Here is a 15,951-nt window from a genome sequence, read left to right on the forward strand (position 1 = left end):
TGACACAAAGGACAAAACTCAACAGCGAAAGGGGGTATTCTGCTACCCAAAAGAAGAGAAAAAAAAATCGAACATCGCAAAACAGGCTTCCATGACAAAGGACAAGGTGATGGGTTGGATGATGACTGGACTATCGCCCAAATCGGCTTGCATTGGAGACGGAGGAGAAATCAAATGTCCATACTCCAACGCCACGGCCGCAGGCGCTCGAGCTGACCTAAGGCGATATCGTCCGGCGAGTCGTTGATTTCCAGATGCAGCATCTCAACTTTGTTGTTGCTCTCGTGGTGCTGCGGGTGCAAAGTGGACATGGTCTTGGCGATCGTTGGGAAGTGTTTACCGCTATCTTGAGTCGCCTTGGAACCGGGCCGCGAGGTTGGCGTTTGCGGCGATTGCAAAGACACCCGCGGGGACTCGGCCTCCGAGTCCGCATCGGACGAGAGCGATGAGCACGATTCGAAGCGAGAGTGTAGCGAAGGCGTAATGACCCAGCGAGCCTCGTCACGTCCATGCTGAGGTGACTCGTCGTCGCCATCTTCCTCCAACCCGTCGGCTCTCGGATCGTACCATCCATCGGGTGCCATCACTGACGTTCTAGCTCGGGAAGCGCTTCTCTCGATCGGTTGTGTTTTGATCGGGGGCTGTGCTGGTGCGGTCGCAACCGGTTGCTTTTGATCTGTTTTCACATCGGGCGACTTGTTGTTCTTCTTGGACGTGGAGTCACCGATGCGCTCCTTGCCGGCCATGACCCTGGCACTGGGTGGGGGCTGCAACATCCACCGCGTCTCCGCCCGGCTCTTGGGCCCACTAACGATCGGGGGATGCAGATCATTGACCGGGGGCACTCGAGCGATATAATATTTGCTGTTGGAGCCCTCATCCGGGCGCCCTCCACCAGACAACCCCACGGAAGAGCCCTTCACTTCCACATCTTGACCCCATAACGGCTCGTCTTCCCGTTGATACCGCATGCGACTCCACCGTTCGCCCAATGGGTTCTTGAGTTTGTCTTTTCTAGATGTTGTACTACCCGAATCATGGAGTGACTCCGTCGATACCGCATCTGTATTCCATGATTCCTTTCGACGATGGGTTCGACCTCCTCTGCGCGCAGGCGGACCGGGGCCTAGAGCGATCTCCTCGGCCCATGCTGGATTCGTACTGAAGGGGGTAGGTTGTCTGAAGGGTTTGGGTTGGTCGGTAACAATGGTATCGACTTTCTCTTGTTCGCGTTTCGACCGGGCGGCTTCTTTCATTCGATTTCGACGGTAGGACGACTCGGCGCAGGGTGTGCAGGTGGCATAGTAGAAAACGGCCGACTGAGCGCCCCGATACAACCACATTCTGGGCTGAGCACTAAATAGCGTTCAATGAAGACTGAATAGAGGTGAGGGCGATCTAGATGAGAGGAGAGGGAGGTGTCGAGGAGAGGATGAGGTGTCGGAGTGACGGAGAGTCGGTGCTGTCGGTCACGAAACGAGGCTGTGGGCGGTAAATTATGCTGCAACCTGGTACTCAAGTAGACCAATTGGATGGCGGGTAAAGACAAGTCGAACCCGAGGAGTGCTGGCACGGTCGCAACAACATGAAGGGCGCCTGATCCAATCGAGGAGAAAGAAAGAAGGGCGAGATATCGCGGCGGTGGACCGGGGTAGGCAGAGGTGGCGGTCGCCCAGCGACCGAGGAAGAGAATTGCGGTGGATACGGGGATCTAATCGGTAAAGGAGACCGGGGAGGTGGTTGGGTATTCGAGTTGGAGGATGATCCGGGGAAGATGAGGTGAGAGTGGCGACACAAAGAGGATATCTCCAAAAAGTAGGAGGAGAGATAAAGTCAAGGCAGTGAGAGGAGGGGAGGAAGGAAGGAGGGGGGGGAGGAGGAGGAGGAGGAGGAGAGGAGGAGTTGAGTCGAAGGTAAGAAAGTGAGAAGGGGAAGTTGGTTGGAGAGGAAGAAGCGGCGGCGGCGGATGGAACAGTTCCCGTCAGGGGAAATTGGAAACGAAACGATCCGGTGTTGGGCCGCACTTGGCAAGGGCGGGGCCAGCGGCAGAGCGAGAGAGGGAGAGAGTGTGTGTGTTGAAAGGATTCACGTTGATTACTTTGGATTGGAACAAGGTGCAATAGATGAAGAGAAGGAAAGAAAGTGGATGGGTGTATAATAATACAATAGTAAGAATGGGAATGGGAAGGCGTGTAACTGTACCCTGCACTGTACCTGGAACTATACAAAAGACAAAAGACAAAAGGCAAAAGGGGAGAAATAAGGTTAAAAGATTTCTTGCATTGAATGGAACTCTTCACTTCTTTAACTTCTCTCTCCCTCCATCTTTTCGCCAGGGGGATCCATCGCTGGAAAAATCGAAATTCAAAAGAATAAAAAAAAATAAAATAAAAAAAAAACCTAACCTCCCCCTTTTAAGACAGACTCCCGACAAGTGAGGGATTCATTTCAGGCAGTCAAATAAATATCCATAGTGTCTTTGCACAGCCTTTATTTACTTAGACACGGGGGCCTCTTGATCTCCTCTCCCAACAATAACCACCCCATAGTAATCAAGACGCAGTCGCTTCTTACTTGAACAATCACATTGTCGGATTCATCAAGTCATTACAGGTAATTAAACGAATGGTCTTATGTTAATTGGCCCTCTATGTGTCAAATCCACTTTCACCCGCTCGTGGCCCATGTCCTCGGCTGGAAAGGAAAGCTTTCCGAGTGGAAAAAGAGGCCCCGACCTCATATCATCTAGGATCCAGGATCAGATGAACATCGATCCCATTAGTCCCTGACCATGGCTGACAAGGGAGACACGGTCCAGTTCTCAAACAGCCTCCCCTCCCCCTTCCCGGTATCCCATGCGAATCGTTCCGAGTTTTGGATGCTGCTCCCTTCTGCTTCAGAAAATCCCGAGCCCCCAAAGGATCCCACAGAAGTCGGCCGACCACAAATGTTGCATTCCAAGCCCCCTCCTTCGGATTGAAGATCCCGAGCGTCCAATGCACCTGCACGTCTAGTCCGTAGTCACACTCCCATCCCATTATAGAAGATCCCGAGACGGATCATAGAGAGTTCCCACGCGGGCCGATTTGAATGCATTGCATAGCATGACCCACCCAATGCCCACCCATCGCGCAAGATGTATCAGGTGCCGGGAAACGAAAGCCACAAGCGCAGCAACCTCAGGCACCACCGGCTAGCACCTTGTCCTCCCGAGCGCCAACACCCACGCAGAACGAGAGAGAAACTGGATAGACAAGCGGGGAAAAGAGGAAGAAGAGAGGGCGAAAGAGGGGAGGGAGGAAGAAGGGGGGGGAGAGTCTTCGTTTGTGACCACGTCACGCCGAACTCGTCCACGTCAATTTCACACCACAATCAAACGAAACGCGTCTCCATTCCTTGCTTGCCGCGAAAACAGAAAAAAAAAAAAAACCAATCCAACCAGTAGATTGTCCATTCGGGGGCCTTTTTTTTTTTTAGAAAATTTTCCTTTTTTTGGTGTCGAATGCGATTTGGTTTTTAAAAAGAAAGAGCTTTGTCCAGCGGGCAAGGTGTCTTCCCCCCTTCCCTTCCTCTCTCATGCATTCTTCGTGCCCTTAACCACCTCGCCCTTGACCTTGGTCCAGTCGATGTCACGGTCAATAGCCTCGTCGACCTCCCCGCATAATACCACATTGTCGCCGCGAATCAGATAGAGGCCGTGCTCGATTTGCGAGCTGGGTTCCGGGTCATCGGGCGTCCGGATGATGCGCTCAATCGTATCCAGGAGGACCAGGTTGGTCAGCTGATCCGTCGACAGAAGGGTGCCCAGCAGTGTCCGGCCATCGACGGTCAAGACCAGGATTTTTTCTGTGTTCGCAAGCAGTCTGGTCAGTTCGGATGGCTATCTCACATGCCCAGGGCAACGGCGGGATACTCATGGGCAAAGGGAATCTCATGCGACCCAGAGATGTTCTCCGTCGCACGGACAGAGCTAGATACTTACTGTTGATGTATGATTGTAAAGACATGGCGAAGATGTGGCTGGCCCGAGAGCTGGCGGGATCACAACGGGAAGAGAAGGGCAATTGCTCGAGCTCCCAGACAGTTTTCTCTGATCTCAATGAAGCGCAAGATCGTGAAGTTTGGGGTCCTCGAGAGAAGATATGGCCGGCGTATCTCAGAGCTCCACCAAGATACAGATAGCGACGGAAAAACAGGTAGAGTAGTCGTGTCGCGCGGATAGGGCGTCTGAGTTCCGAGCAATGACCTCAGTATATTCCTTAGAGTGAATGAGAGCCGAAGTAGGGGTCCGAACAACCTGGAATGCTGTGTTGGTGACGGTCGATTGCAGTGTCAGTCCAAAGTCAGGCGATTAACCAGGGCTCATCTGTTTAAAGAGAGATGGCAGCGACTGTTGATCCCGACCTGTTGCTCCGTTCGCTATGGCATCGTGTCACGTGAGACCGTCCCGTGCTTTGCTTATCAGATTCCGAAGATCTACGAATTCTGACTCGTCATACCGTGATCGGCACTCGCGAGCTGGGTCGGCGCATTGCTGCATCTAGAGTATATTTGTTATTTGTTCTAGACTCTATCCGACAACCTAAATGCCATTGAAAGCACGGCAACGCTATTGCCTGTTGATTGCAGTGACGGATGCATGAACACAAAACTACCAAGCCTGGCCGCTTTTTTGCTTGACATCTTTTTGCAAGTGAGACCAAACAATGCGAGGGTAGCTAATGCGCTTGAAGAATTGTTCAATTCATACATGTTATCTAACTACTGACCACTGAATCTCCCCTCAGCCGCTCAATGCGCTAAGGTCCAATGGCACACTGCTCCCTCGTCCAGCCCGATACCGCCGCGCACCACCGACGAAGGGTCGAGGTTTGGGCAGCAGTCCTTCGCTCTGGAATTTGAACCTATGATCATCAATCCGAATTCCGCCGTGCATGCCTGGACTCCGAGGGCTAGATCCCGCTGACGGCCCGCCGTTGCTGAGGGTATAAGCGCTCGGATCGAGAGTGGAACGATCCGGGGGTGGACTGGCCAACGACTCATATGAGCTTGGTCGTGGAGGTGCTGCTGCAGGAGGCATCGTTGGAGGAGCAGATGAAGGAGGCGGCGGTGGCGGCGGTGGAGGTGCGGAAGGAGCCGAGGCAGCGGGCGGAGGTGGAGGTGGGATGGAAGGAGTATGCTGCATGTGAGCGAGCGCATTTCTGGCTGCTTGTACAGCTGCGGAAGCAGCTGAAGTACCATTTGCGGGTGGAGGAGGTGGAGGAGGGGTTGACCGTGCCGGCGCTGGAGGTGGGCGCGGGGCTGACGCTGCTGGCGGGGGTGGGGGAGGCGGCGCAGCTGGACTAGCTGAAGAAGGCGGAGGCGGAGGCGGGGGTGGAGCGGTCGTCGATGGTTTTCGTGATGTGATCGGAGGAGGTGCATGCTTAGCGGTACCAGGCAACGGTGGAGGTGCGCGGGGAGGCGCGTCAGGGGCGGACTTGATCGATGCAGTTGACGCGGTCGACGATGGACGAGATGCGGGCCTAGGGGGCGGTTTTCGAAGGTTCGCGACCAATGGGTTGACTGGAGGAGCCGGTGGGGAATCTGTTGCAGGTGGAGGTGGAGGAGGACGAGCTCCTGGTGGTCTGGGAGCCGACGCAACGGGCGGCGGGGGAGCTCCCCTGGAGTTTTCCGAGTCAGACATGTATGGGGATTCTCGAGTAGCACCGGTATCAACACCCCCTCGACTGCGTAGCTTGGGCATTCCCCCTGCAAAAAGTCCAGCTAGCTGAGGAGCTGCTGGAGCTGCTGCCGCTGCATCCGCCCCTGACCCTGTATCGCTGTTGCTCCGTAGCCGGTTGGCGGCCTGTGCCGTGGGGACTGGAGGTGCAAGTCCAGCCGGAGGCTTCGCCATGCCTGGAATGGGTGGTGCACCGGGCACCGAAGGTCCTGAAGACTTCACTCCTCCACCGGCAAGTTGAGGAGCTGATCTATCATTGGTGACGGCCTTCTTCAATCTTGCACCCTTGTGGATATCAGAAAGGAGAGCGCCCTGTGATAGATATTAGCCAATGGATGGGGTCTGAAAACAAGAGCTGCAAGCACATACCCGGCCCTTCGCTTCTGCGCCCGAGGGTCTACTTGGTAAGTTTCCTGGGGGAGGTGGGGGAGGAGGGCCTCCCATCCCTCCGGGCGGCGGCGGCGGAGGAGGAGGCGGAGGGGGAGGCATGTTGACTGTCTGTATGTCGAGGAGGGGATGACGCTGACAATAGGAAGATTGCGGTTGATGCGGGTAGTGATCTCAAAGGGACCAGACGGCGGATGTAAGAAATACCATCTGAGAACTGCCGCGACTAGAAATATAGTAGAGACAAAGGAAAGAAAGTGGATGCCTGTTTGAGGGGACGATGGGAATAAGGCGAAGGTGTAAGGGAAGTGACGGAGTTGGAGGGGGGGCTGTACAGCAGGTAGTACGGCGAGAGTACCACCGCCCGCGTAGTAAATGCGGCAGTACCGCTCGCCGCCTCATCGCATATCCGTCGCATTTCCTTCTTTTCTGTTCAAGCCCCCCGTTACCGTTTCGAACGTCCGAAGAGGTATTGTTGATAGCAAACATGATTACCACAAACAGAATGGCCTTGAGGGCTCATAAATCCAAGACCCAATCTCTGGTCTGTCAATTCTGTCGTCAAACAGGGTCTCCTATTCCCGTACCTCGCCCGCTACTTTCGCGGACCTATGCCTCAAACACCAGCCCGGCACTTCCAAGCGTGCATCGCGAGCGATTCCAGTCAAGACAATACTCGTGGACTCATGCGAACCAAATCTCGAAACGTTTTAACTCGAGCCAAGCAGAACAGCCCACAAGATTGCAAGTGGACGAAGCCATTGCCCAGATTGCCGAAGAATGCACCCACCTCTGCAGGGCAGACGCCGTGCCCGCCAATGATGCCGTCCAGCACCTGCTACAGCGCAGCGAGAAGATCGCCGAGACAATCGCACAACCCACGAAAGCCCAACCAAAGCAGGAACCGGATGAGTTCTCGTCCCTCTTGGACCTGGACGAACCGGCCACGGCCGCGGAAACACCGCAACCACGACCCAAGCAAAGCCGAAAGCAGCTATCCAAGCAGCTGTGCCAGGCGGTCCACGGCCTGCTGAACGACGAGAAGGTCTTCATCTCCCCGGAAGCCCTCGCCTCCTACACCAAGATCCACGTCCTGCTCCAGCAGCCCCACCACTTCCCGGAGATCTTCCACCTGTACGCCAACAAGCCGATCCCGGAGGAGAAGAGTTCACCCGTGCGATTCAGCAAGGCGAACCCCAACAGCATCAACAGCGCCATCCCGCTGGAGCTGGCCAACTCGGCGCTGGACGTCGCCATCGCGCAGCGGAACCTCTCCCTCGTCCTGGCGATCATCGACACCACATTCTCCACCGCGGCCTTTCGCCGGGCCAAGGCCTACAAGAAGGCCGCTCTGCCCCTGGGTGGGCTGAGTGCCGCGCCGGTGGCCTGCTACATCCTCGCGACATGGGCCGGGAGCCTGCAGAACACGATGGACGCCAGCACGGCGACGGGCATCGCCTTCGCGGCGGGGCTGGCGTACATGGGCGGTGTCACCTCGGTCGGGTTGCTGGCGATCACCACCGCGAATGATCAGATGGAGCGGGTGACCTGGCAACCGGGAGTCCCGCTGCGGCACCGCTGGCTCCGCGAGGAGGAGCGGGCGGCGTTCGACAAGGTTGCGCTTGCCTGGGGTTTCAAGGACGTTTACTTGAGAGGTGAAGAGGAGGGAGAGGAATGGGACAGTCTGCGCGAGTTCATCGGAATGAGGGGGATGATCTTGGACCGGACGGATCTGATGGAGGGTATGCAATAAGTTAATGATCTGCACCACCTGAGCCGAAGCTTAATGTACAGGACTATTTATACCTCAACTTATTACATCGACGAATGCTACACACCTCATCCAGTTACCGGGATAACATGTACTACGATTCTACGTGATTCCGCACATAAAGAGCGCAATTGAGGGATATAAAGTCGTGGGTCACATTTCCCGTAGAGTCAACTAAGGCCTATACAATCCCAAACTCGATGATCCCTCTAGACCTCCAGCGCAGCAAAGCGTAAGAGTCCCTTAGTAGAGACGCTTGGGAGGAGACATGGTAGCCTTGAGGACAAGGCTACCAACGTTCTGCCAGCCCTTCTTGAGGAGGGAGACGAGGTAGTTGATGGCCAACATGGTGTTGGCGACGAGCTCATCCTCGGTCATGCCAACGTTGCCGACGGCAACACCCAAGCAGAGAACCTTCTTCAGCTGGAACTTGATGGTGGCCTTGATCTCGTTGATCTTGCCAGCCAGGTCCTCAGCGTGGGAGACGGGGGTGGGGAACTTTCCGGCTGTGGTGGGCGTTAGTCTGCATGTCACCGTCATGAATAGGGTGTGGTGGGAGGAACATACCCTTGGAAAGACCAGGACCCAAGAGACGGGGGATCTGCTTGATGAGGGAGTCGGAAGCGACGAAGGCATCGTACTTGCGAGCAAGCTTCTTGATGAGCTTCTTGTTCTTGTTCAGCTTCTTGAGGTCATCAGCGGACATGGCGTCAACACCGAAGTGCTTGGCACGGTCGAGATCGTGCTGGTCACCGAGAACACTGGATTTGCATGTTCCGTTAGCCTGCTTGTTCTCTGACCCTGGTGGTTCCCGTATCCCCTATGCATCGCCGTGATGCGCAGATCTGTCGCGTAACACCCTCTCCATTCGACCAGACTTCAAGAAAAATCAATCGGCGGTTGCCACATACCAGATGCTCATGTTGGGGCGGGGGATGGTGGGCAGCTTGATGGTGCCGGAGAAACGCTTGTCACGCTGGGGGTCGTAGTTCTTCAGACCGATCTGAAGCTCGACGGTCTCGAGGAAGTTTCTCTTCTTCTCATTCTGAGAGTAGTTGAGCAGCTGCTCAACATTCTGGCGCACTCCGGCTGTGATGGACCAAAGAATTGCAGGTCAGCGGGTTTGATGCACATTTTGGGGCTTGTGCACTCGTCACTGTCGATCGAGGGGTACTCGTGGATGCAGGGGATTCACATACCGACTGTGATCTTGGACATCTTGCTGGACAGTCTTCCAAAAGAACTCTTTCAAATTCCTATGGTGTGGCTCTGCGCTGAATGTTGGTCGACAAGCAAAGGGAAAAAACTCGAGTACTTCGCCCCGTCGGCCGCAGAGAAATTCCCGTTCTCCGCTTGTGGGCGTCTCCCGCGCTAGCCGCACTGGGGCTAGTGCTGCCCTAATTCCTGCTTCGGGCTGATTCAGCAAGCTATCAATGACTAAGCAGCGCCCGCGTCTGGGTCTCAGCCAATCATGGGACACTGTTCACGCAACGCTCTGGCTGCAGATAGAAGAGAGTATAATGGATTTGTCGATGGGCAAGACTTTAACACATTGTGACAGGAGATATGCTCTATGACCTTACCAAAACAAGTGAGTAGCTTTTGGTAGACTCTTGACTCCTTGCAACCATCATTAGAACAACTAATCCAACATCTCGCCCCTTATATCTCCTCTCCTACGGTCAAGACAGCATAGTCAAGACATGACACCGTGCACCAGGCAAAAGCCATACCCTAGGTAGCAGGGGGCCATTGAAGGTTCAGGTCAAGATTACCCCAATCCCATATTTGGCCTAATTCGCACATATCGATGCTGGAAAGACCGTCCATCCCGGCAAAATCGCCGGTCCCTGCTGCCGAGGGACTCAATCCTAAAGGTGTCGAATAGTTGATGCCAGCTTCTATAGAGCTCCACGGCAAATCCAGATCCGTGGAGGCAGAGGTGGCATCAAGATATGCACTAGATTCTAGAGAGGCCGAAGGAGGTGTACTGGGTCCTTCGAGGGATCCGTCCGACGATCTGGAGAATATGGCCGCCTTCTCCTCTTCAGTGAGATTCATACTACTCGCAAGCCTCTTAAGTACTGCATAGCAGATGGCACCGGTCTTTGTGTTCTCGGATATCTGTTCCAGCGCTTCGAGAGCTGTCGAAATCGCTTCGATCATCTTGTCTCGGCCGGGGAGAGTGCTGTTGTGATCATGGATAATTGCAGAGCATAGGAACGCTGCTGTGTCAAAGATAATGAAGGGGGCGTAGTGGAACTTGGCGTTTGCCGGTAGCATAAAAGCTAGCATCCGCTGAGATGATTCCAACAGCTTCAGTGCGCAGTCGACAGCAGTCGGTTGAAGACTCCTCTCAATGCTGGGTTGGTCTTGATCGACAGCCATTGTAAGGCATGGCTTCAAAGGCAGAAATATTACCATATACCCGATTGCATGTAGCTGATGCCGATGCATCGCCACGTGTTTGTGAGACTGATCCCAGCGAGTGTCGGGGTTTTCTGATCTGTATGGCGCGGGGAGGGTATGAAACCACTTCTCAGTCTCATGTTGGATGGTAATGGCCTGTGCGGGGGACAATAAGCCACCCATCACACCGGGTATCTTGGAGATAATCTGTCCGAGTTGACATTGGAAGGTCATGTGAGCGATTGGCGAAAGCCCGAACTCCTCGGGATCAGGGCTCTCGAGGCGTAGGTTGGGCACTTCAAAAGAGCAGTAGTTGCTGTTTATGATGAATGGTCGCGATAATAATAGAGACATTTGCCTAGCTTTATCAACACCTCAATTGATAACGACCAACCAGCACGAGCTTACCAATCCCAAGTATACAATATGCACCAAATTCGCCTTCTCATTTCGCGTTCGAACTCTGAGACGATCGCCTTGGCTGAACTCTTGTGCATGCCTTTCATCAAGGTTCAGAAGTCAGCCTGTACATCACAAAGCTTGGAGTACCTGTATTCACCTAATTCCTGTGCTTGGTGGATCGCAGCGCCCAGGGCATGCCATGACTCAACAAATTGTGCTTCACTTTTGTAGTAAACTGCATTGAGGAACAGTTGTTGCACTTGAGTCAGCCCGCCTTTACCGGGTGCAATGGTGCTGCTAAGCTGCTTGGCAGTATGATGATACTGTTCAGCCATATTCTGGGCGCTCTCCCCAAGCTCCGTCTCCAGCTTCTGTCGAGCATCAAAGTCCAGATATAAGCTTGCGCAGGCGCATATGTGTAAGAGCAGGCAAGTAAACTCGGGAGTCAACGCTTGACCCGCCGCCTTGCCAGACCACCATGTAGCATAGTCGTGCGAGAATGTAGGCGGGTAGAGACAATAGTATTGCGGATTGATCTCACTGAGAAAGTGCTGTACCAGGATGTCTGAACATGAATGAGTGATTGCGCAGGATTATCGTTAGTTGGTTGGTTTACCTGTGTATGGTTTTGGAGGGACTATACGGATAGCTTTCTCCATCTCCGGCTGAATAGTGCCACAGGGACCGGGAGAAATTGCGGCAGATTGCTGTCGAATCAACAGTCAGCAGAAGGTGGACACAATTCCATATTACATTAGTCTTACATATCTCTCGGCACCCTGAGGCGTCGCTACCTCGCTATCAGGAAGGTATCCGAGCATACGAAAAGCATTGTCGTTGGTAATCGTCGTGATCGTACTAGAACTCGATACTTCGGGATTCGACTCTACGGAAGCCGTCTGTGATGTGTCTATACTGAAGCAGGTATTAGGGACTTGTATAAAGCTAAAGGTGCTGTTTATAGCTGACCTTGCATTGTTGGTCATGGATCTGGTCACTTTGAGCGACTTCTTGAGTGGAAATTTGCATAGATGAGCCACTCTTCTGGCTTGACAATGGTTGCATGGCCAATCACGACTACACTGTACAAAGTAGCAGTTAGAAGGATTATGCTTATGAAAGTATTATATCGTATTAAGGCTGGCTTGTGCTGCTTGCCTTCTGCTTTCGACGCTGACATTCAGTACATGACGTAGCCAAGCGAACGGGTTTCCCCGTAGCTGCTTGATGTGCCATTTTCAAGATGGTCGCCAATAAATCCGCTATAGACGTTTGAAACGGACATGAGATGAAGATCATATCCTTCTCGGAATAAGTCGGCTGGATATGATCACCTTGCCTTCAAGAGTCAACTGAGGACTCCTCTGCCCAAAACATGTCGGTATGTCGGTGCTTGTGACCGGTGGATCTGATGAGGTGCGTGGATACTATACTGGATACTGGACTGCAGTCTGGTAGAATTCCCGCGGATCGCGTGACGGCCCGGTAGAACTAACCAAAACGGGGTAGCTATGGGGTACCTTAAGGCCCGGGCTCCTCCTCTCTTTGTCCCTGGCCGTGGGAGGGTTATCTGGGCCAGTAGACAGTTAAGCATCACCTCATCTATAAAGAGGCGAATGAAATCTATCTTTCTAGATGGAATGCATCAGGGGAAGAGCTCATATCTCTGCTCGTTACCCCTCAGTATTATCTCTCATATTCAAGTTCAGCAAGTGAACTGGTTCGTTTGTGTGTGTTGGAAAATGTTATATATAATAAGAGTCGAACTCTTGCCTGATAGCATCACCGCTCCATTCTAAAATAACGAGCAGCCCTCTGACAAGATGCTGACAGCTCTCGAGGCCAATATGAACGAAGTCTCAGTCGATACCTGCGAGATCCTGGCTAGTCGACCAGCAGTTCTCACTTAATCTAGTACCACCACGAATTTGACCCGACTTAATCTCTTACAAGCATTTTACCTAGTCATAACTGGGTTGCAGATCTTCACTACAACGAAATTCGAGCATATGATACCTTTCGACACTCACCACCATCGATACGCGCCCACCTCCAGACTCCCCCCCCCCGGAATCCTTGGCGGGGGCTTGTGTCAACATACCCCTCGTGTTGCGGACGAGTCAGCTGCAGTGCTCTGGCGCCCGCGCTGGGCGGCAAGCGACTGTGTTGTCTCAGCTCATAAGTACCCAGGCAGTTGCCTTGATCTGCGCGACGCTGGAGCTGCAAGAAATTATCCGAGCAATTGCAGGCTGCTGCTACTTCCTATAAGTCCCTGTGTCTCATTCAGCCTCTCGATTATCATACCCATCCTTGAGTGTTCAGTATACGACCTCGCAACTGCCTGTTGCTGCTGGCCTGAACAAGAAATGTCCGAGCCTACGACATCCAGCAGTGGCCACACACCTCAAGATTATTATTTCAGTTTTACTCAGAAACCAAGTATCCAAGATAAGTTTCGCGACATTGATGATGCCGCCAACCTGAAGCACTATCGGACTCTTCTGCAAGACCCTCAAGCGAGAAACTTTGTGCTCGACTTCGGCAATGAAGATGCATGGTGTGCGGTAAACTTGGACAAGGAAGAGATAGCGCTGCTGCTGCGCAAGCCAGTATGTTGTCATCGGGAGCTTGAAGCTATTTGAATAAGACTAAGTGTGGATGTTGCTTAGAAGCCAAAATGTTATGGTACTCGGTGGATGTAAGTATAAGCATTATTCAACACGAATGGAGACATGCTCAAGTTTCACCAGTAATATATGGGCCCCCGAGCAGCAAAAAGACTTGATAAAGGTTAGCATAGTCTTCGATGGATCACCATGTCTCCACTGACGCTTCCAGTCCATCACTAGTCACTATGGTGTATCGGAACGGCTACAGGGCATGATGCGCACAGACCCAGTCGAGCCTCCATCAAAACCTCCGGTCTCTGCTGAGCCTTCACGGATTAGCTACTCTAGACACCGCGATCGGTTGCCCTCAAGTCGAATGAAAGACCTCGAAGAAGGCAATACACTCAGAAATTTGACTAATCCCGAAGAGATTAGCGCACTGGCATCGTTCAGGGGTCTCACTTTTGCTCACGTCATTGACCAGATATGGCACTTCTGTTCTGTGGATTATGGGCCAAGGTGTAAGTCCAACTCTATTGAGCTGTTGAAGCCAGAATTCTCACGGATCACAGATACCTGCGTCGGTTACAATTCGATCTATGTAATCCCAGGTCATGAGATGGACAATGGGAAAGATTTACCAGCTGGTAGGCGGTTGTGGTCCTGGTTACTTTTATGCGATGATGGTAAGAAGCATTTCCCTGATCGCTAGACTCTTAGTAATGAGTTGTGCAGGGACTGTCATCAACATGCAAGAGAATCCGTTTCCCGGCTTATCAGGCCCGTCGGAGAAAGAGATCAAGGCTGTCCTTGGCGTGGTTCGCCGGAACCTGCAACTTATCTTCTCCGGGGTCTCTAAACACCATCCCACCTCCTCAGAAAGTGAGTCCCTGGTGACAATCCGGGTACGACCGTCTTCTGAGGCAGGCCCGGAACAGACAAGCATCAGACAAGAAGACGGCCCGAGTCTACTTTTCTACTACATCTTCGATGACTGGGTGTCATCTTATGCACTTGTGGCGAAACGTGAGCATAAGTATGGCGTGGCGTTAGATCGGCTGGTATGTGGTCCAATGCCTCCCCTCAGTCGTTGTGGTGCACGTGTTACCTCCCCGCAGCGTTTTACAGAGTTGACATCTCGAGGCAGAGGCAAAATATGCTAGCCAAGCCGGTCGTGGATCTGATTGACGAATTGCATTGGCTGGGAAGGCGATTGGCAGTTCTCAAACGTCTCTACCAGAGCTACGAGCTCATCATGATACGCATTCTTCAACGACAGCGATCACTTCATGATAAAGCACGCTGCAATTACCCCCAACTGGCGCTCGGACAAACATTCGGAGACAACGACTCCGACGATGCTCAACAGCAATCCATGCAGAACAGCTTTAGTCTTTCAAGCATCCCGGATGATTCGGTCGGGGTACCTTTGAGCTCCGCAGCTGTGGCTCGGTTCGAGAGGCTGGTTGACCGCATCAAGCTGTACTGTCTCTCTGAGATTGAGTCCTGCTTGACAGAGAAAGAGAATCTAACATTCTTGGTATGATCCGAATTCATCTCTAGACATGACTCTAGTGAAAGCTGACTTTTGGTGATAGAATTTCAACTTGATTGCGCTCAAGGATTCGCAGGCTGTGGAGAAGCTGACCAGGATCACTATCCTGTTGGCGAAAGTGACGATCCTTTTCCTACCGGTCAGCCTGATGACGGGGTACTTTTCAACGGAACTCCAAAATGTCAAGGGCGAATACACAATCACGCAGTACTGGGCCAGCTTCGGCGTTATCATGTTCCTGTCCTTTGTGTCGCTTATCTTCTTCGGATATGTCAGTGACACCGTGGAAGGTAGGCCGATCTACGAGTCGTTGTTCCAGAAGTTCTTCCGGGTGTCTCGAAGCAAAATCTCACACAGTCGCAAAGATATACGAGATACCTGAAGCCACATCACCCATCTCCAAGGATATGGACAAGTCAAGAGGCCATGATTGATGATGATTGTTATGTACTGTACAATAAATGAAACCTTCAGCTGAGGGACATCGTGCTCGCTGACATTTAGGGCTGCCTGTAAGCTGGAATGTGACCGGTCTAGAATAAATACCCTTCAATATACCGAGAAAAAACTCGGACATAGGATGGAACCCGATTCGACTTGATCTGCCGCCATGCAAAATCAGGGTCCATAGAGAGTGATTCTGCCACATGGCGGACTGTGTACCGTCGACCTACCGTTGATAACCCGCGCCTTGGGATGACGCATAGGCTTACTACTACCTCTCCACATGGCCGTCAGCAGCAAAAGAGCCCCAGCTTATCTGTTCAGGACCTGAAAGGAATCGAGGAGCGATCATCTTCCCACGGTCCTCAAACATGGATCCGAGAAGGCATGCATCAAAACTCTGGCGGGGATTGGAATCATTAGATGACGCGTAGTTGGTCCCTCTGTGGGTTCCGAGAAATAAAAATGGGAGAGATGCCGAGATGTTTAATTGCAATGGGGCCAATCGACCTTACATTGGATGCTGGCTCTTGCTTGACCTGAAGGTGCACAGATACGATATGAGTACTCCGTAGTCTGCGGTGACGGCGAATTACTTGAAGTGGTATAGCGTTCCTGCTTAGGTATAGTGCTCTTTGCCCTTTAGCTATCTGCT

General features: G+C 52.7%; 7 protein-coding genes across 7 annotated transcripts; 2 read left to right on the top strand and 5 right to left on the bottom strand.

The window, feature by feature from the left end:
* Positions 1-28: 28 nt before the first annotated feature.
* On the bottom strand, positions 29-1,733 carry BO86DRAFT_6406 (uncharacterized protein). Its single transcript, XM_025677532.1, has one exon. It carries the CDS (start codon positions 1,341-1,343, stop codon positions 171-173), a length of 1,173 nt encoding a protein of 390 aa, XP_025533475.1. The 5' UTR covers positions 1,344-1,733; the 3' UTR covers positions 29-170.
* Positions 1,734-3,480: 1,747 nt separating this feature from the next.
* Positions 3,481-4,007, bottom strand: BO86DRAFT_424304 (U6 snRNA-associated Sm-like protein LSm8; the record flags this gene model as incomplete). The annotated part of the gene is made up of 2 exons (XM_025675448.1): positions 3,481-3,846; positions 3,983-4,007. 2 exons carry the CDS (start codon positions 4,005-4,007, stop codon positions 3,575-3,577), a joined length of 297 nt encoding a protein of 98 aa, XP_025533476.1. The 3' UTR covers positions 3,481-3,574.
* Positions 4,008-4,737: 730 nt separating this feature from the next.
* On the bottom strand, positions 4,738-6,398 carry BO86DRAFT_384667 (putative proline-rich, actin-associated protein Vrp1). The gene is made up of 2 exons (XM_025670933.1): positions 6,089-6,398; positions 4,738-6,031 (listed from the first exon to the last, which is right to left on the bottom strand). Exons 1-2 carry the CDS (start codon positions 6,206-6,208, stop codon positions 4,784-4,786), a joined length of 1,368 nt encoding a protein of 455 aa, XP_025533477.1. The 5' UTR covers positions 6,209-6,398; the 3' UTR covers positions 4,738-4,783.
* A 159-nt stretch (positions 6,399-6,557) lies between these two features.
* On the top strand, positions 6,558-7,900 carry BO86DRAFT_384668 (uncharacterized protein). The gene has a single exon (XM_025670934.1). The coding sequence runs from the start codon at positions 6,612-6,614 to the stop codon at positions 7,857-7,859; it is 1,248 nt and encodes a 415-aa protein (XP_025533478.1). The 5' UTR covers positions 6,558-6,611; the 3' UTR covers positions 7,860-7,900.
* Positions 7,901-8,010: 110 nt separating this feature from the next.
* BO86DRAFT_405581 (60S ribosomal protein uL1) lies at positions 8,011-9,151 on the bottom strand. The gene is made up of 4 exons (XM_025674103.1): positions 9,077-9,151; positions 8,789-8,966; positions 8,445-8,638; positions 8,011-8,383 (listed from the first exon to the last, which is right to left on the bottom strand). Exons 1-4 carry the CDS (start codon positions 9,093-9,095, stop codon positions 8,121-8,123), a joined length of 654 nt encoding a protein of 217 aa, XP_025533479.1. The 5' UTR covers positions 9,096-9,151; the 3' UTR covers positions 8,011-8,120.
* Positions 9,152-9,405: 254 nt separating this feature from the next.
* On the bottom strand, positions 9,406-12,101 carry BO86DRAFT_351511 (uncharacterized protein). The gene is made up of 7 exons (XM_025669433.1): positions 11,847-12,101; positions 11,658-11,770; positions 11,453-11,603; positions 11,305-11,395; positions 10,846-11,253; positions 10,695-10,785; positions 9,406-10,644 (listed from the first exon to the last, which is right to left on the bottom strand). Exons 1-7 carry the CDS (start codon positions 11,985-11,987, stop codon positions 9,612-9,614), a joined length of 2,028 nt encoding a protein of 675 aa, XP_025533480.1. The 5' UTR covers positions 11,988-12,101; the 3' UTR covers positions 9,406-9,611.
* Positions 12,102-12,816: 715 nt separating this feature from the next.
* BO86DRAFT_328078 (uncharacterized protein) lies at positions 12,817-15,300 on the top strand. The gene is made up of 8 exons (XM_025668627.1): positions 12,817-13,297; positions 13,358-13,386; positions 13,439-13,478; positions 13,527-13,818; positions 13,870-13,983; positions 14,033-14,358; positions 14,445-14,837; positions 14,896-15,300. The coding sequence occupies exons 1-8, from the start codon at positions 13,055-13,057 to the stop codon at positions 15,232-15,234; spliced, it is 1,776 nt and encodes a 591-aa protein (XP_025533481.1). The 5' UTR covers positions 12,817-13,054; the 3' UTR covers positions 15,235-15,300.
* Positions 15,301-15,951: the final 651 nt, after the last annotated feature.

The sequence above is a fragment of the Aspergillus japonicus genome (genome assembly GCF_003184785.1).
Source record: "Aspergillus japonicus CBS 114.51 unplaced genomic scaffold BO86scaffold_1, whole genome shotgun sequence".
Taxonomy (NCBI): Eukaryota; Fungi; Ascomycota; class Eurotiomycetes; order Eurotiales; family Aspergillaceae; genus Aspergillus; species Aspergillus japonicus.

Coding starts and splice junctions, on each gene's coding strand:
- BO86DRAFT_384667 (XM_025670933.1), bottom strand. CDS start 6,208: ATGCCTCCCCCTCCGCCTCCTCCTCCGCCGCCGCCGCCCGGAGGGATG. Junction 6,032..6,088: donor GCGCAGAAGCGAAGGGCCGG/GTATGTGCTTGC, acceptor TATCTATCACAG/GGCGCTCTCCTTTCTGATAT.
- BO86DRAFT_6406 (XM_025677532.1), bottom strand. CDS start 1,343: ATGTGGTTGTATCGGGGCGCTCAGTCGGCCGTTTTCTACTATGCCACC.
- BO86DRAFT_328078 (XM_025668627.1), top strand. CDS start 13,055: ATGTCCGAGCCTACGACATCCAGCAGTGGCCACACACCTCAAGATTAT. Junction 13,819..13,869: donor TGTGGATTATGGGCCAAGGT/GTAAGTCCAACT, acceptor CACGGATCACAG/ATACCTGCGTCGGTTACAAT. Junction 13,984..14,032: donor GTTACTTTTATGCGATGATG/GTAAGAAGCATT, acceptor TGAGTTGTGCAG/GGACTGTCATCAACATGCAA.
- BO86DRAFT_384668 (XM_025670934.1), top strand. CDS start 6,612: ATGGCCTTGAGGGCTCATAAATCCAAGACCCAATCTCTGGTCTGTCAA.
- BO86DRAFT_405581 (XM_025674103.1), bottom strand. Junction 8,639..8,788: donor CGCCCCAACATGAGCATCTG/GTATGTGGCAAC, acceptor ATGCAAATCCAG/TGTTCTCGGTGACCAGCACG. Junction 8,384..8,444: donor GGGTCCTGGTCTTTCCAAGG/GTATGTTCCTCC, acceptor CGCCCACCACAG/CCGGAAAGTTCCCCACCCCC.
- BO86DRAFT_351511 (XM_025669433.1), bottom strand. CDS start 11,987: ATGATCTTCATCTCATGTCCGTTTCAAACGTCTATAGCGGATTTATTG. Junction 11,604..11,657: donor TCCATGACCAACAATGCAAG/GTCAGCTATAAA, acceptor TACCTGCTTCAG/TATAGACACATCACAGACGG. Junction 11,396..11,452: donor CTCAGGGTGCCGAGAGATAT/GTAAGACTAATG, acceptor TTGATTCGACAG/CAATCTGCCGCAATTTCTCC.